Source organism: Athene noctua, chromosome 2, assembly GCF_965140245.1.
Source record: "Athene noctua chromosome 2, bAthNoc1.hap1.1, whole genome shotgun sequence".
Lineage (NCBI taxonomy): Eukaryota > Metazoa > Chordata > Aves > Strigiformes > Strigidae > Athene > Athene noctua.
The window spans coordinates 102,415,776-102,441,725 of record NC_134038.1 but is presented as its reverse complement, the minus strand read 5'-3'; the positions used below and the strand labels follow the sequence as shown (position 1 = coordinate 102,441,725).

At 42.0% G+C, this 25,950-nt stretch overlaps 1 protein-coding gene across 2 annotated transcripts in view; it reads left to right on the top strand.

Moving 5' to 3' along the window:
• Positions 1-8,891: 8,891 nt before the first annotated feature.
• The window catches only part of KIAA0319 (KIAA0319 ortholog), a 64,314-nt gene continuing 47,255 nt past the window's right edge, over positions 8,892-25,950 (top strand). The window contains exons 1-2 of one of the 2 annotated variants that reach the window (XM_074899755.1): positions 8,892-9,025; positions 22,194-22,355. In XM_074899755.1, the coding sequence (XP_074755856.1) occupies positions 22,307-22,355 (49 nt within the window). In that variant the 5' untranslated portion in view covers positions 8,892-9,025; positions 22,194-22,306. Of the gene's footprint in view, positions 9,026-22,193; positions 22,356-25,950 lie in introns of those variants that run through there. The other variant, XM_074899756.1, reaches the window with a different exon arrangement.

Sequence of the window (25,950 nt, the reverse complement as noted above, 5' to 3'; positions counted from 1 at the left end):
CATATTAACACTATTGACAGTAATTTTTTTAGTGTACAAAATACATGCCACAATTTAAAAAAAAATAGAAATTGCTTTCATTTCTGAAACATACACTATCCTTCTAAAGTCAGATAAAGTTAATGGAACATATATGAAAATAAATTCCAGAGAACCAGCATTTGCCTTTTAAAATATTATATTGCAATTTTAAATGGTTGACCATTCTTATACTAAAATATTACAGAATCTGTGAGAGGAGTCTAATTAGTTGCAGAACAAGAAAGGTTGTTTGGGTTTTTTTAACATAATTCGGTATTTTTCTTCTGTCAAATTGCCTAGTTTCCTTTTTTAAAACACATTTTACTGACTTGCCTCGAAGTTTGCATTTTCACTTTGTTAGCTGATTAAGAATGCTAGTAGCCAGCTGATTAAACTTCATGATGGGATTTGCAAATTTATAGTGATCATACTTTATTTAGGACCAAATTCAATTCTATTAACTATAGTTGGGAAATGACTTCTTAAGCTACCAGTGTTATAAACATAAAGCATTCATTAGGAAGTAGCAAGCTTTATGTGAAAGCTAGTCCCCAAAACACCCTGAGCCAAGCAGAAAACATTTTAGTAACACCGTCAAAAGTGTTGATATAAAGTATAGAGCTAAATCTTTGCTATCTTTAGGTTGTCCTGGACATTAAAATCCGGATGTTTTAACTCCAACACTGGGGATCTTTTGAGCCCAGGATTTTGATGTGACTCATTATTCAAGAGCTGGCTGAAACCACCTTTGTAGAAGAGTTGCACTCTAATCCATGAAACATGCTTCTGTGCATTGGAAAATAGCTGCATAGACAATACTGTAGATCTAGTGACAGAGAAAATATATTGCAGAATTTCAGCAACACTGAAGAAAATTGTATAAAGCAACAATATGCTGCACAGTGCATGTTGTGGGTGTTTAGGAAATCACACTTTTCTGATGCCTCTTCTGAGCCATTTCTTTGAAAATTCAACCTCCCTATGCTTTCTGTCAGCTACCAAGTTGTGGGAGTTTGAAGCTTTAGAGCTTTGCATCTTTTTGCTGACAGATGGTATGGAAACAAAGAGCTAACACAGGTTCAGAAGGAATTTGGGTACTCATGGACTAGAAATACGCAGACACTGAAATACCCCAAGAAGCTCACAAATATGGCTAGACGCTGGTCAGATGTTAAAGCTATCATGTATATTTTTCCCTAGCCATCTATTTTCGGCAATGGTATGGGACCAGGGCACTGCACTAGATGAACCTTAGGTTTGACTGCACTTATGTAAGAAATACTTGACATGTGATTTGAAGAAGCAGCTCTTCAATATAAAAGAGAGTAAGAATGAGTGTTATGTGAAAGATTCTGCTCAAGATAAAATTCCACTGTGAGATATAAAAACACTTGAAGCTCAGCCCAGCTAATTGCAAATAGCTTGGATTGTCTGTTCCAGGCCCTCCATCACTCCCTACAAAGAGTACAGTGATACAATTATAAAAATGGACCATGATGACAATGTTGGTTTTTTTTCCAAAACTTCTGTCTGCTTTAATATTCCTATTCCAGCCGGTTGTTCCTTTTTGGAAGGGTGGCCTCGCAGGGCCATTTCTGGCTGAGTACCTTTGCCACCATGGACTGGAGGTCATGGAGCCAGCTGAGAAACCAGAAAGGCAGCAGGGCCAGTCATTTTACTCTAATTGTGTGTAAACTATGTCAATGTGTTTAATTCTTCTGTTTCCACAGCTGACTTGTTTGTAAGGACTGATTAATACTATGAGAATTAACTACTGCAGGCAGCAGCAACAGACTTGCAAAACATAAGGGAAAGACTGCTTCAGGGATGAGACAGGAAAGAGCCCCAGTCCCAACTTCTGTGTCGCCACACACCTCTCCCAACCCTTCTGCCACCTTGGGGCCTTGAACACCCACCCTGGGGGTTGCCAGCCTGGCCTTGCTGAGCAATGAATGCCTTGTGCCCTCCAGGGCACAGTCAGTTGGGGCTGATTGTACTTATGCAATAGGTTGCCCATGTCCTATGGCCATGCAGCTGCACACCTCTCTGCTGCAGCAGGTCATGGCATGTAAGTACCCATATCAGATCACCGAGATCATTGGGACTGAGGAGAGGGTTAGTCAGTGTGAAGTAAGCCTTCCTCCTAGATCAGAAGCCCTGCTTACCTCCTGGCCTCAACAAGCTGCCCAGCCATAAAGAAAAGACACATCTAAACAGAGCTTTTAATTATTTTCATCTTCTTGAAGGCCATGTTATGACAATTGCAATAATATTGCCATAGTATTTTAAAGGAACTACTCTCCATATGCCCAAAAAGCTTCTCAGCAGTTAACACTCAGCTTAGAAACATCAGTGTGAAGTCTCATGAAAGCTAAGCCAGAAAACTCAGCACTTGATTTATTCAGTTATGTTCGCAAATAAATAAAAGCACATAAAATCCTAAGATACATACATATTGCTTTTTACAGAACAGCTCTCAAACATACCAGCAGGAGAAAGAGTACTTGGGTGTTTTTTTTTCTTTTAATTTTGAAAAGGTTTTGTGTTTGCTTAAACTCTGAAGGAAATGATGATGATTGAGAAAAGCGGGGTTTAACCTTACTCATGGTTTCCCATGTTGCCATACTGTGTTTTTTATACTCCTTTGGCCTATGTGTGTTTTTAAAAGGAATTAATCCGATGTTGAATCAAATTACTCCCCCCAGTTTAAGTGACTGGGAACATTTCAGTGCTAAGTAAATTGCACTGAACCTGGTGGAAAGAATGCTTTCTTGTACCAACATTCAAGTCTAATCCTAACTCTTGCGTCGATATGAGAACTGGGGCTGTGATTTAAATGATACCAGTGGTATGAAATAATATTTACTGGTATTTTTAAGGAGTTATTTTTGTACCAGTTCACTTCAGACTGCAAGAGAGGTTCTCTCTCTGTAACAGTAACTCTGCTGGTGCAAGTCTTTCCTGTCCTCCTGCAGCTGGCTGTAAGCAACAATGCCAGCACATGCTCTCTTCTTCCTCACTAAGAGGAAAGATATGTCATGAGGTTTGCTTTCACCACTTACATCTCCTTCTGCTCCTCAGTAGTTGCAGCCAGAGGATTCATGGGGAAGGTGAAGACAAGAGATGGCAATTTAACATTCCCAGGGACCCTGGATAAAGGGAAAGCACAATAAACTCACACTTTGTCAAAGAAACACTAGTTTATGTGGCCTCCTGCATTACGGCTACTTTTGTTTATGGGGGCACCTTCTGGCCTATTTTGAAACATAAGAAAAAAGCTAATGGCTGATGTTGTAGGATAACTTTTTAACTGAGGGAAGAAAGAAAAAAAAAAAAGAGAGTTTACACCTGTCTGTGACTTAACACAATGCCTAAACTATGGATCCATCTCTAGCACTGACTAACGGATCCCTCCTTTGATCAGCAGTGTTTTTTAACCTTTGAAACAGTGAGTGGGGACGTCATATTTTTATTAGGAACAAGCAAAGTCATAACACCCTGTAAGGGCCAATTAATTTTTCTAATTATAAAGACAGGCAAGAAGATTACATTCAGTGCAATTAGTGGTTAGTCATTCTTCCAGAGTGAGGAAACAATGTGTACAGCTTTTAAAACTCTTCCTGAACTACAGTAAAAGCAATCATATTTTTTTAAAAATTAAGAGGGCATAAATGCTAAATGTTTTACCGACTATTAAATGCTAAGCAAGCACTACATCTTTAATTAAATACACTTTAAACCACTTAATAAGTATCCAAATTGCTGACAATCAAGTCAGAGCCCTTATATCAATTTGCCTCTTCCATTGCTGTAAAAAGGTAAAATAGCTGCTAAATATGGCAACTAACACTTGTAAGAAAACATCATAAATATTTAAAGGAATAAAATCAGCAAAGTAAAACCAAGCAGAACATTTATTGGGATACATCTTATAATTTCATTTATTTTCCTGATTCAGTGATATGATATTATGGCATCTATATATCCTAAAGGACTTATACAACCATGGGAATGTAAGAAAATGTGATAATTCTCTCCTATTGATAATCAGTTACAACAATGGACCTTGGGGAACTTCTGTACTATCAGAAACATTATTTTATATAATACTTTAATTCAGATATCAAAGCAACTTCTGACAATCCAGGCAAAGTTTTAAACACTTCTACATCAAACTAGCTTGAAATTACTAAAAGAGAAATACATAAAACAAAATAAGGACATGTTAAACATGGAGGTAAATAATAAATAGATGGATAAAAAAAAAAAAAAGGAAAACCACAGTAACAGCAAAAAAACAGATTATCATGATTAAAAGTATACACCTAGAAAACATTTATGCTCTCAACTATAGAGAGTAATCTGAAGCCATAACTAATAAAAATTTATTTTACAGAGAGGAGGTACATGGAAGATTAAAACTATAAATATCACACAGCATACAAAAGTTTGGAAGCCAATTTGATACAAGGACAAAAAAGACCTATCCAAAATTACTAGATCAAAATACAAATACAATTACCTGTATTATGACAACACCTGTAAAACCATAATTATTGTTACGGTTGGTATACAAAGTAAAATTCCTTGCCCTATAGATCTTAACTGAGAAGTTAAAACAATGTAAAGAATGGAAATACTCAACAAGGAGAGAATAAATATGGGAATAATTACACTGAAACTGATGGGTGTGGTTTGATGAGTAATTGGCACAATTTTCAGCTGTATCAGCTCATTGTGATTTGGAAATCTCCACAAATGTCGTGTTATCACTTCTTTGTATTTTGGTGTGTTTTACCCAGCACCAGGCAATCCAATACAAAATCCTACTGAAGACACAGTGCATGTAGGTGCTGTCTTGAAACACCTAGTGCAGGTAAACCCCAAGCAGGGATTACAGAGTGACTCCATTTAACTTCACTAGGCTAAAGTTTCCAGGCTTTGTGTTCACTAAAGAGTACAAAAAAGACTAATAAATAAAGATTCATAGATGGCATCTTTTTATTCCTTGGAGAAAAGGCATGTTGTGGGACATCAGCTCAGAGAAAACAGAACCCCAGCAACAGAAAAGCTGTCAGTGCAATGCTGCCATTTCAGTAACAGCTGAGAAAACAGGAGGCTTAAACAATAGATGCAGTAGGCAGGAATGTTGCTAAATTACAATTGAAATGAAGGTAATACTGTGTATGCAGCAACCCACAGTAAAATCACTTGTGTATCATTATTTATGAATTCATGCATACATGACAAGAAATGGACCTACTAAAGACCTACTGTAGTTAAAAAACTTTTGATTAAGAAAAAGGGTAAAAGTATGCATCTGCCTGAATGAAAGATAACATAGTTCAACAAAAGAAAGAAGAAAAGGGTTATACCACATAACTGTTCTTTTGCACTCTTACTAGATTTCCTGATACTGTCGCTAGTGGAACAGAAGCTAATAAAAACCTACTCAGACATCACCTGTAGAAGATTTAACTGGCAGCAAAAATAACATGTGATCACTGACAATGCTGGACAAATATGACCAAGAAGGGGAACTCACTTCATTGTGGCTTTCAAAAATTCTCACAATTATTGAGGAATCAGAAAAAATTTCTCTCAGATGCCTTGAAGGTGAATACTACTACCCTGTTACTCAGTGTTGGCAGACACTTCCTCAAACTGGAACTGATCAAGATTATTAACTCTTTAAGATGGGAAGAGGGGAAAGGGTATTTTCAGAAAAGCACAATACAATCTTACAAAGGCTAAGTATTGGTAACCAAAGTAGTGTATATCCCAGACCTCTTTATTTTGGAATAGATCTCGCATGGAAAACTTCAAAGCAGCTGGTTTAGCAAACCAGGCAAGAGGAGAAGGAGAGCAGGGTGCAGGGTGACTAGGAGGGCTGCACCAGGTCCCTAGCATGGGAGGAACCTCCCTGCATGCCACAGGCCAGGACTTCCTCATCCCAGCACCAAGCTCTTCAGAAGGGCTATTTAGCAGTGATGGGGGTGAGGAGGCAGCGGATGATTCCAAAATGCCCCTGGATGTCTGGCAGTGAGTTAGTTGTCCTGGGTGATGACAGCTTCACAAGGCTTTTGTCTGATCAAATGAATGCACTTACTGTGGAAAGGCAGATGGAGGTAACAAAATCAACATTTACCTAGAAGGCTACATTTTGAAGTTTTAATGATTTTCAGATAGCATTACAGCATGCTGAGCCTATTATTTCATGAGGGTTAAAACTGTTAGTTCATCAGTGCTATAAAAGGCAAGAATTGGCTCAGCAGGAAAATATCTTAGCCTCAGCCAACTGCAGCAAACCTGCTTTCTCGGTCTGTTCTGCCATTTCATAGCTATTCTGGAGTTTGCAGACTGAATACGCACCAGGTGCTGCTGCCAGGTTTCTCAAATGAGAGCAGTTTGCTATGATGCCTTTGTGTTTGCGTAGGACTAGCTGTGTCTTATTCATTCAACACAGAATGCAATCTGAGTGCAAAAAAGTCAAGGGCATTGGATCAGCTCCTCCTGTGCAGAGAAAGAAAACAGAGGGACAGTGACTGCTCTTATCTTTCTCCCCCTGCTTTCACTAAGATGATGGGAGTTACATCCTGACAGGACAAGTAGGGGACTTGTCTCCCTAAGGCTGTGCTGTGTTAGAGACCCTTTTGCATACCTGCACAGATCATTCAAACAGTGCTAGCACTAAGTATACAAGTGAATAATCTTTCCTGCAGAAGAAAAAAAAAATTTGTGCCACTATATCTGGTGCTTTTACAATCACTAAAATTGGGATTACACAACCATGCAAAAGCATTGGAGGACAATGATGGCAGGAAGACTGCCAGGCAGGAGAAATGGGGCTGCCTCTCTCTGCACCCACTTCCTCTTCAAAGTCAGGTATCCTTGATCAACATCAGAAGAAATACAGCAGTCTTCTCATTGATCCTTTTGTGTCATGATCAGAATAATTCTTAGGAATTCGCATGATTCTTTTTACTTCAAATAAGCTGACTTCAGTCTCCATAAACTGGCTGAAACAGCCAACACATGGACATCGCAAAAACTGAGCAATAAATTTGGCCTAAGAACATAGCAAAAAAAATATTTTAGAAAATGTCAACAGACAATTCCTTTAGGCTCCTTCATATATATTCACAAGTAATCCAGTTGAGAGATTTAATTCCTTGTTTTACAGAGCAAACACATGAATTATGGGCTTTCCATACCAAGGAAGATTTAAGTAGCTTCAGGAAATGTCATACAGATCATTGTTAAAAAAAGCTGGTAAAGTGGGAATCAGAAGAGAAGGCAAAAAGAGGAGGTAAAAGCAATTGTATGCTCACGAGATAACATTTTTACATCTTTAGAGCATTTTTTTTCCCCATCATCCTGTAGGACCTGCAAAATACCATTTACCCCAAGTCAAGTGTTGGCAATTCATTAAACTAAGCAGAACTCGGCAATACACTAGCATCATTAGCAGGTGGAACAGAATTTGGGCCCTTGACAGGCTGGTGCAAATCAGCATGAAATCTTTGCAATTAAAGTTTTAAATTCACAGCTCTCTGCTTTTTACTTCACTTGAAAATGAAATTGCTTGCTTAAAATGTTGCTAAGACAGGAAAACTTAAACCACTTCTCTATGGCACATGGACTTTGGTGTTGAATAGAAAAATGCCTCTTCCAAATAGAAATAGGCCAATTATTTTGGGATACAATTCTAAAAATCAAAGAATCTAACAAACCATTTCTGCATGCTCTGACTGCAGACATGCTGGAATCCCTTAGCAGAAAATGTGAACGAGGCAAGAACTAGGATGGAGCAAAATCAAAGCTGAGTATTTTGAGAGACTGTACTGAGTAAAGTATGGGTACTCTTACAGAGGCTTCAGAGACTTGTCATTACGGTGTTGGTCTTTGCCAGCTGAGCAGCATCAGGTCCGCGGCCCAGTTTGTCAGAAAATTGGGAAGAATCAGAAGGAAGGCAGAAAGAGGATGTGTAGCCTGGGGCTTGCTCCAGTGCAGCTGATGCCAGAGGGGCACCAGCCTCCTGCTGCAGACCCTGTGCAGGCAGTCACGGTGGGAAACCCCTACCCAGAGCAGCAGTGTCCCCACACCACTGCATGGGGACAGAGCATCCAGAAACCATATGGGTGGCAAAGGTCTGGAGACCTTCATGCAGCATGGCCGTACAGAGATGGAGAAACCCCACCGTCGAGGCCCCTTGGCAGACCAAAGCCTTTGCTTAAAGGCCTTAAGATCTGTGAGCCTCTCGCTGCTTTATCTCCAGCAGCAGCACCAAGGTCGAGCCTCCGGAAAGGTAAAAACCCTCTTGGGGGAATCCTGCGGAGCAAAACGCGGCTATACCGCAGCGGGACGCTGATGCGGAGGGCAGCGGCGGGTGAACCAGACAGCGAAACCGGGACCCGGCGCGCCCAGCCCTGCCGCGGCCGCCGAACAGTCAAGGCCGGGGGCGCCATTTAGAGCCCACCGCCCTGCCGGGGGGCGGCGCCGTTTGCCGCCCCCTGCGCCCGGCCTCTCACCCGCGCCCCCTCCTCAAGATGGAGGCGGGCAGGCCCCGCGCTCCCTCTTGGGATGGAGTCGGACCCACCCCGTGTCCCCGCCTGGGGGCCGCTTCCCACCCCTCTTCTCCCTTCCCCGGGGCCGCTGCCGCCGCCCGCAGGTGTGGCTCCCTTCCGCTGCGGCGGGCTCGGCGGCCTCAGCGCTGAGGCGGCGGCGGGCGGTGCGTGGTGGTGGTGGTGGTGTGTGTGTGTGGGGGTCCTCTGGGCAGCGATGCTGCGCGGAAGGCGGCGGCCGCCCCCGGGAGGTGTGCGGGGGGACGGCGCCTGCTCCTGAGTCAGCAGCGGCGAGGAGGCGGGCGGCATCTCGCCGCCGGGCCCGGCCCTGCCGACCGCCCCCGGCTCCCCGGCACCGCGCCGGCTCCCCGGGGCTGAGCACCGGCGAGAGGAAGGGGACCGTGGGCGCCCCGCTGGCTCCCGCCCTCCGCCGCCGCCAGGTAGGCTCGCCGCCGCGGCCTGGGCGCGGCCGCAGGTGCCGGCGCGGGTGGGGAAGGGCTGGAAAGCGGAGTCGGGGCTGCCCGGCTCCCCGCCTGGGCGCCGGGTGACTTCACTGCCCGAGCCGAGCGCTGGGCGGCGGCTCCCGGCGAGGGGCTGGCGTCGGCGGGGAGGCGCAACCCGCAGCCGTCCGCCCGGGGTAAAGGGCTCCGGGAGAAGGAGCGCTCTGGCGCGGCTGTGGGCATCGCGCTGAAATGCTTAACGGGACAGCGGTGACGATGATCCGGCCTTCGGGGAGTTCTCCCTCCCGGCCTCCCTCACCCGTCTGCGTGCGGCAGAACGTGTGTCGTGTGCCTCTGCAACCTGTTAGGCCGGGAGCGTGCGGAGAAACAACAGTGGGCTGCCTTGGGGGAGCGTGTATACGTTTTCGTATTTAATTTGTAGATAGGCTTATTCTAGATACGTATAAAAAAAAATATTTTTTAAGATATGAAGGCTCAAACAGTTTTGATGCGAAGTTTCCTGCATTTGCATGTGCGTTTAGCTGCATCTGATTTGAGCTCAGAAATCATAGGTTTGTGTTGTCCTGTGTGTGTATATGTCTTTGAATATTTATATGTCCAAAGAATGTAATAATATTACTCTTGCCAAGTTGCTCTCCAGTCTTTTGTCAAAGTGTGTGTTTGTTACAGCCAAAGCATGTATTTATGTGTGACTGGTGAGCATGGTGCTAATGGGTGTAGTATGTGAAACGCTTTATCAGATTGAATTCTGAGCAGAGCTTAAACAGAAGAAAATTCTATATGTGATTTTTGTATCACTGCAGTTTTGGGCACTATCAACACTGCGATTGCTGCACAAAACCAGAAGACAGTTCTATCATTCCCTTGACTCTTCTCAGGAGCATATCACAGATAGCCTGTGAATGGTCAGATAGTTGAGGGAACACAATGAAGCACAAACTGTTTTGCCCTCTGTTACTCACTGTTTGTTCTGTATGGGCACTCTCATGTTCCTCATACTGACTGTGTGACAAGATAGTGGAGTTGATATAAGATACACTAGCTTTAAACTGTTTGGTTTACGTTCTGTATCTGACTTTGCCTTTATAGTAGTTTGTAGTAGAGGATTGATCCTCAGCCACACAACTCCATGTTTGTTTTAATTATCCACTCCTTGTGTTTAGCAAGGTTGATTGTTGCAGTTGATATTTCACAATTAGACACTGTCTTGAGCCAAGTTGGAATCATTAAAAACCTGGCATAATACAAAGTTAATAGGTAGTACTGACCAAACTCATTTTGGTAGCTTAGATGATGGGGGTTGAGCTGCTTGGCATGTTACACATCAAATTGTGTGCTGGAATCGTGCAGGTAAGGTGAGAGTGCATCACAGTGTATAAGCTTCACGGGCTGATGCTTTTCCCTTAAGGACAAGGCAACGGAAGATGCTCTGTAGCTTGGATTTTACATTATTGAAGGTAATTGGAGTTATGGCCATGGTCTGTGGAGGAGGCTGTACTCTGGGGATGCTTGTTCAGTTGAGCCTTTCTGCACCTTTTCCTTCAGGGAGTACTGTGGGAGAGCTGAAGCCTCAGGTTCTGCAGAAAACACATGCAAGTGTGAATCTATTACATCTTAACTAGTTGCCTGTCAGTGAGCTGCAACTCTGTCAGTTCTAATGAGCTGCATGGAGTGAAGAGGTTTTGGTGACCTGGAGATGCTGTAGTTTAGTTCAGTTTTGCATACAGTTGACCTTTCACCGTGTTGGTTTTGGATGCTGTCTGAGCAGGGTGCTTGTTTCAATGGTGTGGAGATGGGGGAGTTTCTATGGACAGGTTTGTGAATCTGATAGTGAAATGTCTGTAAGGAATGCTTTAAAAACAGCTGGTGCCCTCTCCTCCCCACATGCACAGACACAGTATCTATTTCAGGTGGAGCCATTCAGACCCTTTCCAGCTGTACCTTCAGTGATGTTGAATAAAGTAGGCTTGCTGTGGGCTTCTTCACATATTGGTTGTATGGACCTCACTTACAGATCTCTCCTTTAAGAACGCATGTGGTGATTCTTTATGTCCGCTAGTTTTGATAGCGGTACTAAATATTTCTCCTTAATAGGAAATTGGCAATTAAGGTGAAGTTGTGATCAAGTGCTGTGTATCCAACAGTCTCCAATTTCAATGCTGTAGAGGAAGCACAGAACCACTGTAATGTATATTGTACCCATGGGGAGATATCCTTCCTACTGTCGGGCAGTTAGCTTTCAGTTTCTGTCATGAAGTGCCTTTCTGTACAAATTTATAATCTAACTGCAGATATAGTTGCTTGTCCATTTAAGTACCTGATCTCTTTCTGAATGGTGTCAGGGTATGACTGTTGAGTATTTTTCAGGATGATGTGATTCAGTACTTAGCACATAGGAATTCAGTCAATCCAGTTGGAGGTAATATGAGTGCAGTTAGCCTGATGCCAGTTGTCAGTTAATGATGAAGGAGCAGTTTAGTGGTTGTTTTCTGTCCTAATGTGTTTTCCTGCATACATCTGACCTTTGGACAGTTTAACTCTTCTGCATGTTACAGGGAGTTCCACTGGTTAAATGTAGATAGATTTTAAGGAAAGAAAATGTGCACAGTTGTCTGAGGTGGGGCTCCAGAAGTTTGCATCTTGGAGGAGTGCATACATGTGCTTTACCTGTTTATAACAAATGGTTTTCTGAACAGCGGAGTTAATGAAGATTTCTGTGAATTTGTGTTTTGAGGTCAAACAAGGATTTTTCCATTGTCTTTGAATGTGCCTCTACATTTTTTTGCCTCTTTCTACAGACTGCACTGATTCTGTGACCCATGGGCCACCATTTTCAGGAAATAGGATGACATGGTTTTTGGGTGTAGACAGCTTAGCCTTCTCTGGCTTGGCTGTTCTTACAGAACTGATAGGAACTTAATTACCTGCTGGTAATCTGTTCTTCTCTGGTTGAAATCAGTTGATGGCTTAAAGGATACTGTAAGTAAAACCAGGGTTCTATTTACACAGTGGTCAGGTAAGCTTCTTCTCTGCAGGAGACGAGACTAACAGTGGACAGACATAAAACTTGGTATGGACATGTGGGTGTAAAAGACTTTTTCCCCTCATCCCTTTCTTGGCCAAGAAAATTTACTTATTTCTCTGCTTTTATATCAACACACAAGATTTCAAGTCTAGAAATGGATGTACATCATCCAACTGCATTAAGAGCCTTTTCTTGAAGGTGATAAAATAACAAGACACAGATGGAGTGAGTGTTTATGTACTTTATTTGCAAAATTTTGTACTGTTGTACCACCTTACACAAGCTTTTTTCTGCAGTTTGTGTGATTGTATCTCAGGCAGTGGTTGGCTGTTCAATACTCTGATCTCAAAAATGGTCAATTAGCTTTGTTGACACTAGTACTTACATTGTTTGAGCCTGTCTGCCAATCAGTCTGTGATCAGCCCTTGAAGGTTATCATAAACTGGATGCACTTATATAACTTCTAAGTCTGGTTTTATAACACCATAGTCTTTTAATACCACAATATTAGCTAAAATCCTAGCACATCTATTTGACTTCAAGTGTCAGACTTGTTTCTTCTTCTGTATGGTGTATTGTTAATTAATGAAGGTAATATCAATTACCTGAAAGCCATAAAACAGAAAGTTTGCTTTTCATTTTAAGTAGGTTCCAGAGAACTTTTGCAGTAAAAAAATTTTAATGTAGTAGTTTTGCACTGCCTTACTCCAGTGTTTGCATCATGAGTACTATTACTGCTACAATGTCAAAGTAAAATGTAGTAGTTGAATTAACTGCAACAATTCAGATTGCATCGGACAATGAATAACAGAAGAGCTTTTACTACCCTTTCTGGAGCTGGTATTGCTTTTGCTGAAGTTGTAAACTTTTGTTGTTTAAAGACAACCTTGTGTTTTATATGGCAGATAGCTTCTGCGTTTTGGAGATGGCGAGTGTCTACAGTTTCTTTTGGACTGTGTTCAGCACTTCTGAGATCAGTATTCAGGGTTCCTACATAGTATATTTAGAAACTTGAGTCCTCTGGATCTGCAAATATTAGCTTTGATGCTTAAGTAGAAGTCAAGTTACAGGAAGAGTTGATTTTTTTTTTTTTTATTAAATATTGAATAACAGTATTTACAACTGCAAGGGTGCAAGTATGGTAAATGAGATCTCCTGGATTCTGCCACTCACTTAAATGGGGTCATGACTGTTCCATGAAGTTTTGTGTTGTTTTTTTTTAAAAAAAAGGAAAAAGCACTAGTATTTAAAGTCTTGACAATCTGTGAAAGACTGTGAATCTTGTGGATTCAAGTTGAGGGCTTTCTCTGCAGCAATGAGAGAATTTTTTTCTTCTACTGAAGATTGAGACTTTTTCAAGAATTACTTTAATTCGGGAAATGACACTTAAGGGAGAATTGTCAAGAACTGCAGTACAACAATGATGATTTGAATCAGTTAATATTTCCTTTTTATTTTTGAGGGCTTATAGTCTAAGTGGAGAATAAAAAATACTCTTAGTTTCTACCCAGTGCTGTAGCAAACATTTTGTTATGGTTTTAGTATAGTCATTTTTGACCTTGAACAAGTGCAAAATAAGTAAGTTCTTGTGTTCTGTGTACTTATGTGATCCAGCTTAAACTATTGATGTGATTATCTTTCCTCTAATTCTCCTTATAATTTAGTCAAGTTTCTTTAGAAGCACCAGCCTTCACCTGCAAATTGTACCTCTGCCACAAAAGGATGTCTTGGTATCTAGTCGGAGCCTGCTGTGCAGTGCAGTGCAGCTTGCTCTATTTATTGTTTTCTGTTATAATGACGCTTGAACTAGGAAGCTGATTGGGACCACACAACTTTGTCACACGGGCCTTCAGTCAACCGTCAGACAGTAATAACTTTAAGCTCTGAAAGCCTGAAAAAGATTTGTACCACCTTCTCTGTGTGTGTGTCTCTTTCCAGGTAGTCTGTTAAATCTTTATTCTATCCAAAGCTCATGTTATGTACACCCATTGGATAATCTTCTGGGGTCTGTTTTCCTGTTTGTAAACATAGTTAAATACTGGAAGAAGGTAGGTAGAGAAATTCCAAAATACCCTTTGTGGGAGGCTTAGGACAGGTTAGATAAAAATCCAGGGGAGGATGTAAGGATGCTTTGTCTTGCCTCGGAGCTGTGGAAGGGACAAGAAACAGTCTTGTTCCCTCAAGCTCTCCCTTTCCAGGCCTCAATTTTCACTGCAGAGTACATATTTGATGATAGCAGAGAGAATGAATAAGGGAGGGCATGTTCTTGTGAAAATGGAAAACACATGGAAACTGGAGTATGTTGTTTTAGAGTCATTGTCCAATAATTTGCCTCTCTTCTGAGGGGAGATATTTCTATGTCCCTGGACTATGAGTGTAGGAGCATAGGGCGCTCGGATGTCTGACGATCTCGCTCTGTGGTACTAACTCTTACTGAGGTTCGTTTTGATTAGTGGGTGCTCCCTCCCTCCCTGGTCTGTCTGACCTCAAGGCTATACAGATGTCTGTGTGGCAAATTAGGTAGCAACAATCCTGAATTATTCTGACCTTTTTCTACTTATTATTGTATACTATAATATGATGTAAATCCTGACATGAATAATAGTGTTTTAATTTCTCAGCAGAGCAGTTCCACCATTCAGTGGTGTTTTTAAAATATTTTTTTTCTTCCCTGTAGATAGTTCTTGACACCATATACCCCAGCTAAGTGTCTCACCTTTAGGATTTCTGCTGTTGTTTGCTCTCTCCACAGCAGTTGTAATAAAGGCTACTTAAATCTTGTAGAATAAAATTACTCTTTCTATGAGGAACTGCTGTTCTGTTTTTATTTGTCCAGTTGGTGTCACTTAGCAGTTGACAGCTGTGGGTGTCAGTGGAACTGGTGGAGCACTCAGTCCATCCAGTATAACACAGTGGGGTATTTTCAGCTATTCAGTTTGTGGTTTTATTACCATTACCTTGCTGTTAGTGCCCTGAACTTCACTGAGGAAATTGATTTAGAGTTGGGACCTAATGCCAATCTAGTATCAGCCTTCAACAAGACCTGTGGGATCCCCTCTGAATAAAGCAGACACATGTTTGCAATTATAACTATATCCTGTAGCTGCAATAACTTTCCATCAGTAGTCATGTTTTTGTTTTCAAGTATAGGTACTTATTGTTAGAAAATTGTGTGAGAGGGAAAGGTGACTTTGCACAGGTCATAAGCATTGGTGACTGATACCTTCCACATCTGCTGAAGGGCTTGAAAATTACACCCTTCATTTAGATGCCTAACCTGTGGCTGTTTTGATGATATGTGTTCATGCAGTACCTGTTAATGTTAGAATTCTGAGTGCCTGCACGCGTCCTGAGTTTTACTCTGTGCTATTAGAGACAAGTGCTACTGTCATGAAGTTCTATTTTTCTTCCGTATTATCAACACAGTGTTAATGCTCAGCTGTTAAATAACTGGCTCAGGTATTAATGCAAGTACGCTAGCTGATGAAATAACTCATTTTCATTCTTCATGAGGGGTGGATTTCCTTGTATTATGTTTAATAGAAACATTGACATATATATGTGTGTGTATGTATATGTTTGTATATATATATATATATAGGCACTTTCATTACGTGTAGGACTGCCAAATTAGTAATGTGTTAATTTACCCAGCCATCCTGCTTTTTGTAAGGAGATGCTGTCAGTTCAAAAATAGGGCTGTGGCTTGAGTTTCAGATGCTGTTTCAGTATTTCTTTTAGCATGTTGCCTAGCTGTGCTAATGACCAGAAGGGCAAGGAGGTGAGAAGCCCTTGCTTCCCTTTCCCACCCACAGTAGTGGGACTGGGCCCGGCATTCAGGGCCCTCGCTCTTCTGGAGGTTTCTACTACTGTCTGGCGTTGCACTCGTGTCTGCTTTCATGACACCACTTGTTCCTGTCTCTGATTTGGTTAGCGTGATGGGATTCTGCTACGCCTTTTGTAGAATGCCAGTGTACTGCCGTACACTGGTGGCTGTTCTGCAGCTTTAGAATTTGAGTGTATTCCCAGATACAGGTAATTCAGTCTGTAGATGTGCTTACTGTTATAGCCCTGGCCTAGTTATGTAGGAGGTGGCAATAAACTTCTGCTTGGCTGACCCCTTCCTCTTTCTAAGGGAAAAAGTTGCTTGAGTCTGCATTAAAGTCCAGGTGAACTAAAATGCAGAGTGAGAGTTGAGTTGGAGGAAGGGAACTTTTCCTTGAAAAGCTGTTGTACCTCATGTGTTATCTACCAAAAGATGCTGCAGTCTTGATCACGAACTGCGTATGTTTAAAACATTGTAATATCAAAATGCTTGTATTGAGAGATCAGTTCAGAATTCCCCTTCTGTTGAGTAGTGCACTACTAAAATCTGTCAACTGGAACAGGAAAACATGGCTTTCAGAGTAAGGCAATATATGTAGAATACATATATTTTCACCATACCTGCCTATACGCTTCTTGAGGCTGTCGTCCCTCGTCTAGCTAAGAGAGCGAATCAGGCTTGAACTGTTAAGAGCTAAAAAATTCCAAAGTCCATTACCAGCAGTGCTGTCTGTATTGTTACAAAAATAACAGGCTTTGTGATATTAGTGAAGGGTAGAGATTCAGCTAGAAAATTAATCTTGTGGCCTTAGTTATTTTCATGACTGGCCACCTTCTTAAATTTTAATGTTTCTTGTGTTTGTATGATGAAACTTTCACTTGTGGGGAACAGTACAGTATCATGGGTAAGATAAGAAGAGCATTGCATGCATACACTGCAGCAGTCTTTACTGTCTTAACTGTTTAAGAAAGCATGCAGTTTCTGGTAGTCATGTTCTCATCTGTGGATCAGAAACTATGCACTGAGTAATGACTGCGGTGTGCTTTGTGTCTGAGCTTGATGCTAGTATCAGGACATGCAAGCTAGTTTCTCAGTGAGCGCAAGCTCTTTTATTATGTGGAAATTAAACATCAATAGATATGTAGTCACAAAGAAGAATGAGAGGACAGAGTGCTGCTTTTGTGCAGTCACTGTATCCTCCCATGGTGTGTCCTGTAAGGATTCAGTGAAGACTGTGCATACAGTCTAAAGTCTGGCATTTTGTAGCTTGGGTAACCCATATTTTCTTAATATAAATTAAAAATAAAACAAAATCCATAACTGTTTGCTGCAAGTACTCGTGTTTCTGAACTCAGGACAGGTAATGCTGCGAAAGTCTGGATCGTTTGCACGGTCTCTCAGTGTTTTTCTTACTGTTGCTAGAATTAAGCATGTGGACTCCTCAGTCAACTCTTCTGTAGCATATAGAAGCTGCTACTTGGCTCCTTTTAGTGGCAGTGAGATAGTAAAGTTGGCTTTGCAGAGGCAAAAGACCTATAAAATAAACAAAATTATTTTTCTGCCTTCTGTTGGGGTTAATTCTGTCCTTGTGATGTTCTGATACTGAGCCTGACGCATATTTCCTTAGGCTAAAGGACTAAAGTCTCTCTTGGGCATCTGGTCCATTTGGCTGCTTCTGGGAATGAGTGAAGGTTATAGCAAATGCATGGTATCTCAGAAACCTTGAGTTTCAGTAACGAGCTCTTCTGCAAATCACAAGTTTTGGTGGCTAACAACTTCTAAATCTAGACAGATTTCCACAGAAACAGGAGAGAAAGGTTGTGTGTGAAATAATGGTTTTACCATAATAATATCCTCCCTCCCCCTTAGTCTACTGAGGTATTTGGGGTATATGTGTTAATAAGTTGGAAATGCTTACTAGGTTGTCCGTCCTGTCTGTGTTCCTCTGTTCTTACTCTCAAAAGCAACATAAACATTCCAAGAACTGTTGAAAGGTGAAGTTTTTATAAAAATTGTATGCTCTGTATAATACTCTGGTTTAGTTTTAATGTTTTGAATTAAAACAGTAAATAAAAGTAATCGCTTTTAGTAATGTGTTAGAATAAATGTGCAGATGATCAGCATGGGCAGGTGTATGCTAGTGTGTTCAGCTGGAAAGCCTTGAGAAGTCATCTACTTTCAGCTGCCTGCATAGGTGAGAGCTAGGATAAATTCACCAAGGGGAAGTAATGTTTTACCAACCTCTTAGTCATTTCATTGTAGAAGTCTGGCTTGGTAGGTGAGGGTAGAGGAGTGGATATTGCCTACCTTGAGTTCAGTAAGGCTTTTGACACTGTCTCCCATAACATCCTTGTAGAGAAGCTGTTGATGTAAGGGCTGGATAAGCAGAGAGTGAGGTGGATTGAAAACTGGCTGAATGGCTGGGCACAGAGTATGATGGTTAGTAGCACAAAGTCTAGTTGGAGGCCAGTAACTAGAGGTGTGCCCCAGTGTCCAGTCTTTTTTAGCATCTTTATTAATGATCTTGATGATGGGGCAGAATGTACCCTTAGCAATTTTTCTGATGACACAAAACTGGGAGGAGTGGTTGATAGGCCAGAGGGTTGTGCTGTCATCCAGAGGGATCTCAACAGGCTGGAGAAATGGGCTGACAGGAACCTCATGGCATTCAGCAAGTGGAAGTGCTCACGGGGAAGAACAACTCCATGGGGGCCACCCAGCTGTAAAGCAGATTAGCAGAAAAGGACCTAGGGTCCTGGTGGACAACAAGTTGACCATGAGCCAGCATCGTGCCATTGCTATAAAGAAGGCAGATGGTCACCTGGGCTGCAATAGGAGGAGCATGGCCAGAAAGTCAAGGGAGATGATTCTTCTCTTCTACTCTGCACTGTTAAGGCCACACCTTGGGTACTGTGTCCAGTTCTGGCCTCCCTAGTACAGGACAGATACGGAGCTACGGGAAACAGTCCACTGAAGATGATTAACGCATTGGAGCATCTCTCTCCTGTGAGGAAAGGCTGAGAGAGCTGGGATTGCTTAGCATGCAGAAGGCTTGGAGGGAACTCTTCAGTGTTTACAAATACTTGGAGGGAGGGTGTAAAGAAAATTGAGCCAGGTGGTACCCAGTGACAGGCCGTCAGGCAGTGGGCACAAACTGAAATGCAGGAGGTTCCCTCTGAACATCAGGAAATACTTTCTCATTGTGACCAGGTACTGGCACAGGTTGCCCAGGGAGGTTTTGGAGTCTCCATCCTTGGAGATACTCAGATCTGTCTGGACACAGCTCTAGGCTGACTTGCTTGAGCAGGGGGGTACAGACAAGGTGGCCTCCAGAAGTGCCTTCCAGCCTCAACCATTCTGTGGATTGATCATTTGAGTCTGCGTAGTTCATTTCAGTGCAAAATGAAACTATTTCATTTGCGTTCCCTTTACAGTGAAATAAAGAGGTGATGCTCCACGTTGTGGGACCTTCAGGACTGGCTTAAACACTCTTCCCCTCCTACACTGAAGTGCTCATTTCTGATCAGTTGCTGATGGTACTGTACCCTGACACTGCCCAGGGCTCAGCCATTTTGGTGGCTGCATTCTGGGCAGGACATTTGGAATGACTTGGCTTAAAAAAATAAGAACTTTTGGGCTTTCTGCCTGTTCCGAAGCCAGCTAACTTTATAGTTGGTGCTTGAAGGACAGAAGAGCAGTTGGGAAATGCAAGACAGTAAAAAATGGCCCTGTTGCTGAAGAGTTTGTATCATAGAAGTAGTATCCAGAAGCATCCAGGCAACCTATTGCTATTTCTAAGGTGAAGCCTTACTGAATTAGTCCTGTTCACTACAGGGGAGCACAGCTATGTGTATTCTGTCAGGAATTGCTTCCTGAGAGAACATCTAACTGCAGATATCAAAATAGTGTCATAGTAGAAGCAGTGTAGTGTTGTTGTATGTTTTTTTTGGTGACAGTTGTTTCTTGTGATCAAAGAAAACTTTTTTTTAATTGAATAAATTGGGAGACCAGCTTACTCTTCAGTGTTCTGGCTGCTTTGTAGCTGCCTTAGGAAGGGGACTTCTGTTGATGTTGGATAGAACAAAGTCAAGTTGTATTTTAAATCAAGTATCAGGCTTTTGGAAAGTTAATAACAGGGTTTTTTTCCCTGGTTTTGCAGGGAGCTTGCCCAAAGCCTTATCTTTTTGTACTTGGGACTTGTTCTTAAATCTAATTTATTATTTTCTGGATTGGTTTCTTTTCTTGCTTTAGTGATGTTCTGTGGTCCTTATGTCTCAATGTCCTGGTTCAGCTTAGGATAGGGTTAAGTTTCCCCAGCAATGGGAAGGGAGCTCCAGCCAGGATATTCAATACCATGCTGACATCAGGTCCGGGCGCCCAAGCGCGGGAACAGTTTCTGTGTTGCTTTTGTCCCTGATGGTACCCGCGATGGGACTGCTGTATCTTTGTGGTATATCTGTATATCTTTTGTCCTGTTTACTGTTATTACTGCTTATTGTTATTGCTATTGTTGTTGTTCAGTTTATATTATTTGTTACACTGTTTTATTTTTCCTTATCTCAACCCCAGGGTTTGTATTTCATTCCCTGCCCCATTAGGCTCAAGGGTGGGGGAGGGACAACAGCGGTGTGGTCTTGGGTTCCGGCAGGGCCTAAACCACCACACTTGAGTAGAGTTAGCCTTTGTACCACAGACTTGAGGAGAAATTGTCTGAGTCCAGTACTCTGACCAGGTTCTTTCAGATATTCCATGTGTGGAGAGTGTAATATTTAATATCAGATTTACTTATTTGGAGATACTTGATGTGACATGGGATTTCTGATTTAGTGGAGCAATCCCAAATATACTGAAAGGACAATGCATATGTACGTTACACTTGGCAAAATATGGCAATTGCAGTATGCAGTTCAGTTGCACTACCAGTGTGATTCCTGTTACTGGTTTCTACAGTAAACTCACCATTGCAACACGGGGCATCCGCCCTCACTGGGAAGGAATACAGGGATTGAAGGCAGCTCAAGCCCGTTGCTCTCTTCAAAATTCTTTTGTTATTATACTCTGTATTGGGCTGAGCCACATAGTCACTTCCTCCATGCTGGTCTGGCTAACCCAGGGAGACATTCACACTTTAATGAACTAAATGGGAGAAAAATTTACACCATCAGTTGATCCACTCAGCTGTGGATCAACCTCCAGTCACCCTATCTTATTCCCTGAGTTGCTTGAGCAAGTTGCTGTTTCCCATCTCCTCCAAGCCGCCTTCTGTTATAGGGGTTTATTGGTCAGTCACAAAAATACAAGTTGCAGACCACGGTCCAGTTGCTTCTGTGCTTTACAGACATGCCATCCATAAAAGATCCTTTCTCAGAGGGTAGAACTCCAGCTGCTGAGCACCTAGGGTTTCTACTCTAGTTCAGTCAGCCTTAGCAAGAGTAGCATGTCTAAGTAACTTTCTTCTTCCCTTTGCAAGGGAAAAAAGCAAGATGGTCCTTCATCATATAAAATTGTGTGGTAAGAAACCTGCCAAGAGCAGCAAGTCAGCAGCATTTCTATCATATCTAGATAGGCATCTGAAATATGAAAGTCATTACCAAGTCACGTAATGAAGGTCAAAGCAAATTGACTAGGATACTTTGCCTTGAGAAGAACTGTTCTCTGAAAAAAAACACTGCCTGTGTTTTCTTTTACAGAAGCGTTTTTTGGTCAAGTATCTACCTAGGATCCTTTACATGGGGGAGTTGAGAGTTTGACTAAACTAACTTTTTCTTTGCATGAGTAACGCTGCTTTGAACTGTTCACTTCTTAGTAGACCTGTTTGTTATTTAGACTGCTTTATTTGGAGTCCTGGCAAGGAATGTCTCCCTAGAAATTCTGAAGTGTCTGCTTGCATTACCTTGATAGCTGGGAGAGAATAGCTCAAGAGCTGCCTTAACACTGCATTGATTTTAGCACAGATGATACTGCCTGTGATTCCTCAGTTAAGGGTACCTGCTAGTTTCTGTTTAAAGTCAGAGCAAAACTGGGGTCTGGATAACTGCAGACAGAATCTGTGGGTTTTGAGGGACAGGAGCCCAAGCATGCAAATCTTTCTGGGATGCTTCTACATCTCTGGAGAGTGAGATTTTCAAGTAGGTAATTTGTTCTATATATATCTTCAGCTTGCCTGATATGTCATCCATTAAGAAGTTGGGAAGTAATAATGAAGCCTGCATTTAACCTGTCTATTGGCTTTTACTGTAACGTTCTAATTGATGCTCTCCTATCTGACCTATTTTTTCCTATGCTGTCTGTTGCAGTGCTTCATGGCCACAGCAGGCTACTAAACAGGATTAGAGGAAAACGACATTAAGACATATAATTTCCCTGCAGCTGGCTGGAACAGCAGTTGTCACTGCCCTCCTGGTGCAGCATGGCATTTGGACTCGGTGTTCTCTGCCTGTTACTATGGGCAATAACAGGTAGGAGTTTACTTCTTGTCTGAGTCACACAGGATGAGTGAAGTAAATGCTTCTGGGAGTGTGTATGCATGTGTGAATGAAATATGAATAAGGCAAGAGCTGGGAAATCTTGTGACTCCTCAGTGCAAAAGGTCTTGTAAAGTACAGCTTCATAACTGGCAGTTGATTGCAAGGGAGGCAGGCAGTTGTGAGTAGCTGTTTGGAGCCTGTTTCAGTAGGGCTGTTTTAGGGGAATTGCATGGGGCAGGAGGGTGTAGTGGGAGAGTTCAAAGAGTTTTCTTTCTCTTGCAGGACAACAGTTTAAGAATGATGAATTGCTTGTGTTCTAAGATACATTTTTTCTTCTGAAGTATCATAGGATTGGTGATTTACGAGCAGCATAAATGCTCGTTTACATCTCTCACTTCATTATCCACTCTACAGATATGTATTTCCTTTCAAAGACCACAGGACAGTGCTAAGTTTCTGCTTCAGCCACAGAGATGGGTAAATTATTTCCATAATCAGGCGGATGAAGAATGATAGTAATTCTTAATACTGGCTCTGTGTCATAGGGAGACTTAATCTGGCACAGTTAATTTTGACATGGCAACTACAGAACAATGTATGCAAACATGGGGTTTATTTCTTTAAAAGACAGGTTTGAATTCTGGCTGTGGAAATACTGTCAGTACCTGCATTAGCAGGAATTGGGAAAATAATGGTCAGTTACCTGGCTCTCATCTCCTGTAGTATAAGTGGGATGGGCTGTTTCATGAGGGAGAGCCTTGCTAATGTGCTAAGGCTTGAATTGACTACTGAATTTGGAAATGTTGGATGGGGGGGATAGGTGTTAAGTACAACTGTGCTTGTAGCTGGATTGAGGATCTCATAGCGCCAAACTTTTTGAGAAGAACATGGAGCTGAGTTTTTCATTGCTGTAATAAACAGTGCCTTTTGTAAATAAATAAAAACGCTCTCCTGTGGGACACTGAGTACCTGCTGTAGGGTCTATGCCAGTATCTTTAGAAAAAACAACAGCTTCAATAGAAGGCAATACTGTGCAGTAAATACTGAATTTTGACTGTAGAGAATGTCCAGTTTTATGCTTTTGACAATACTGTTAATTGTTAGAGACTAGAATATCCTCCACATGCATATAGAAAGTCTTGTTTTCATTTTTTAATTGCAATTTTGATATGCTCTCTTGATTTATCTGAGAACAAGACCATTACACTGAGATTACTGGCTGTATTCCAAGCCTCTCTCTATCTCAGGTACCAGCACACAGTGTTTAGGGGCTAATACATTCCAGTATCACATTATTTTAGTATTTATTTATTTCCATCTCAATAATTTGCAGTATTTTCCATCCAGTTAATATTAACTCTAACTAAACTGGAAGGTACTTGCTGCTTTCCAGGATATGTTTGCTGAAATACCTCAGTGGATGATCACCTTTAAGTCAAAAGGACTTTGTTTTTGCTCAAGCCTTAAGGTGAATTGACTCGGGCTTGGGAAGTTGTGAGATGTTCATTCTGCAGGTTTTTTTCAGTGCATGAGCTTAGGCTTCTAAAGGCTACTTTTTCTATAAAAAGAGAAGTTTTCTTACCACTTCTTTTAACTAAAGATAATGAGAAGGCTGACTTAATATAAGAAGGGCTTGACATTGCATCATTGAGAGAATAAATGGGCTCATTAGTGGATATCTTTGGAGGGATGCTGAAGAATATGCTCTGGTTTGTCAAAATAATTTGAAGTGGGCTGCTCTCTCCTGTTTAGATGACAATTAATGGGGTTTTTTTTGTGCATGGTGGCTTTTGGCTAATTAGTGTTTGACTATTTTTCATGAATGTGGGTTGACCTTGGCTGGCCACCAGGTACCTAGCAAGTCATTCTATCACTTCCTCTTCTCAACGAGACAGGAGAGGAAAAACATGATTAAAAGCTTATAGGTTGATATCAGGACAGGGAAATCACATAACAGTTACGGTCAAGAGCAAACCAGACTTGATATAGGGAAGTTGAATTTATTGCGAGTTACTCAGAGTAAGATAATGTGAAGTAAGAAAAAATTTAAAAACGCCTTCCTCCCACCTCTCCTTTATTCCCAGGCTCAACTTCACTCACAACTTATCTTAACTCCTTCCCCTGAGCAGCTCAGGCAGATGGGAAATGAGGGCTGCAATCAGTTCATCGTGCTTTGTCTCTGCTACTCCTTCCTCCTCACACTCTTCCCATGCTCCAGGGTGGGGTCCCTCCCACAAACTTCTCTGTGGGTCCTTTCCCATGGGCTCTAGTTCTTCAAAAAACTGCTTCAGCACAGGTTGTTTCTACAGGGTGTAATCCTTCAGGAATGGACTAATCCAGCACGGATACCCTGTGGGGTCACAGGTCCTGCCAGAAAACGTGCTTCTGCATGGGCTCCTCTCCACAGGGCTGCAGTTCCTGACAGGAGGCTGCTCTAGTGCAGGCTCTCCATGGGGTCACAGCTTCCTTCAGCATCCACCTGCTCCAGCATGGGGTCCTCCCCCCACCGTGTGATCTGCTCCACCGTTAACCTCCATGGGCTGCAGAGGGGCAACCTTTTTCACCATGGTTTTCTCCATGGGCTGCAGGGGAATATCTGCTCTGGTGCCTGGAGCACCTCCTCCCCTTCCTTCTTCACTGACCTTGGGGTCTGCAGGGTTGTTTCTCTCATATTCTCACTCCTGTCTCCTGACTGCTGCTGTTGTGCAGTGGCTTTTACCCTTTCTTAAATATGTTATCACAGGGGTGCTACCAGTGTTGCTGATGTGCTCGGCCTTGGCCAGCAGTGGGTGGTTCTTGAAACTGGCTCAGTCTTACATGGGAGCAGCTTTTCACAGAAGCCACCCCTGCAGTCAATTTGCCCCCACCCCCTGACTACCAAAACCTTGCAACATAAACTGAATACAATGAAAAACAAAGCCAGAACAGTAGGCAGATCACCTAATGGATACGGTTATCTACCCATGACTGATGTTTGTGCCTCTCGGGAGGCTTGAGCTGTATGTTGCAGTAGCTATTAGTGGGTGCCGTGTACCATGCCTCTGTCACTCAGCGTCTCATGCAGTTTGGATGATTGACTTTCCAAATCTGTGGATACAGCTCCTAATTTCTCCACACAGGCATTCCTTATGATGTCAGTCTCATTTCACTAGCTTATATCTATTCATTGATGAAATCAGTTTATATTGAAATAGATGTAAATTATTCTGGCTGCTAAGAAAAATCAATAGTTTTTATGATAATGTATCTAACTTTTTTTTTTCCTATGAGAGATAGAAGACATTGCTTTCCACCACAGAAGCAACAGTTTACTTTTCAACAGGGAATCCCAACACCTTGGAATCAATTCAGTCTAGCTCTTGTCTTGAGCAGGCATATTCTAATCTAAATTTTGAGGCAGACCTTGCAAATACTGCTATTGGAATGCATTTCTGCAAATATAATAGCATTTTCGTGGCTGACTCTCAGTTTTCTCATACTGTGTGTTTGGTATTGTGGTTCTTTGTTCTGAGTTTAGCCACTCCAATAAAAATGTGAAGGTGGGTTGGCAGGTAATTGCAGTCATAGGTGTTGTGCAGTTTAGCCT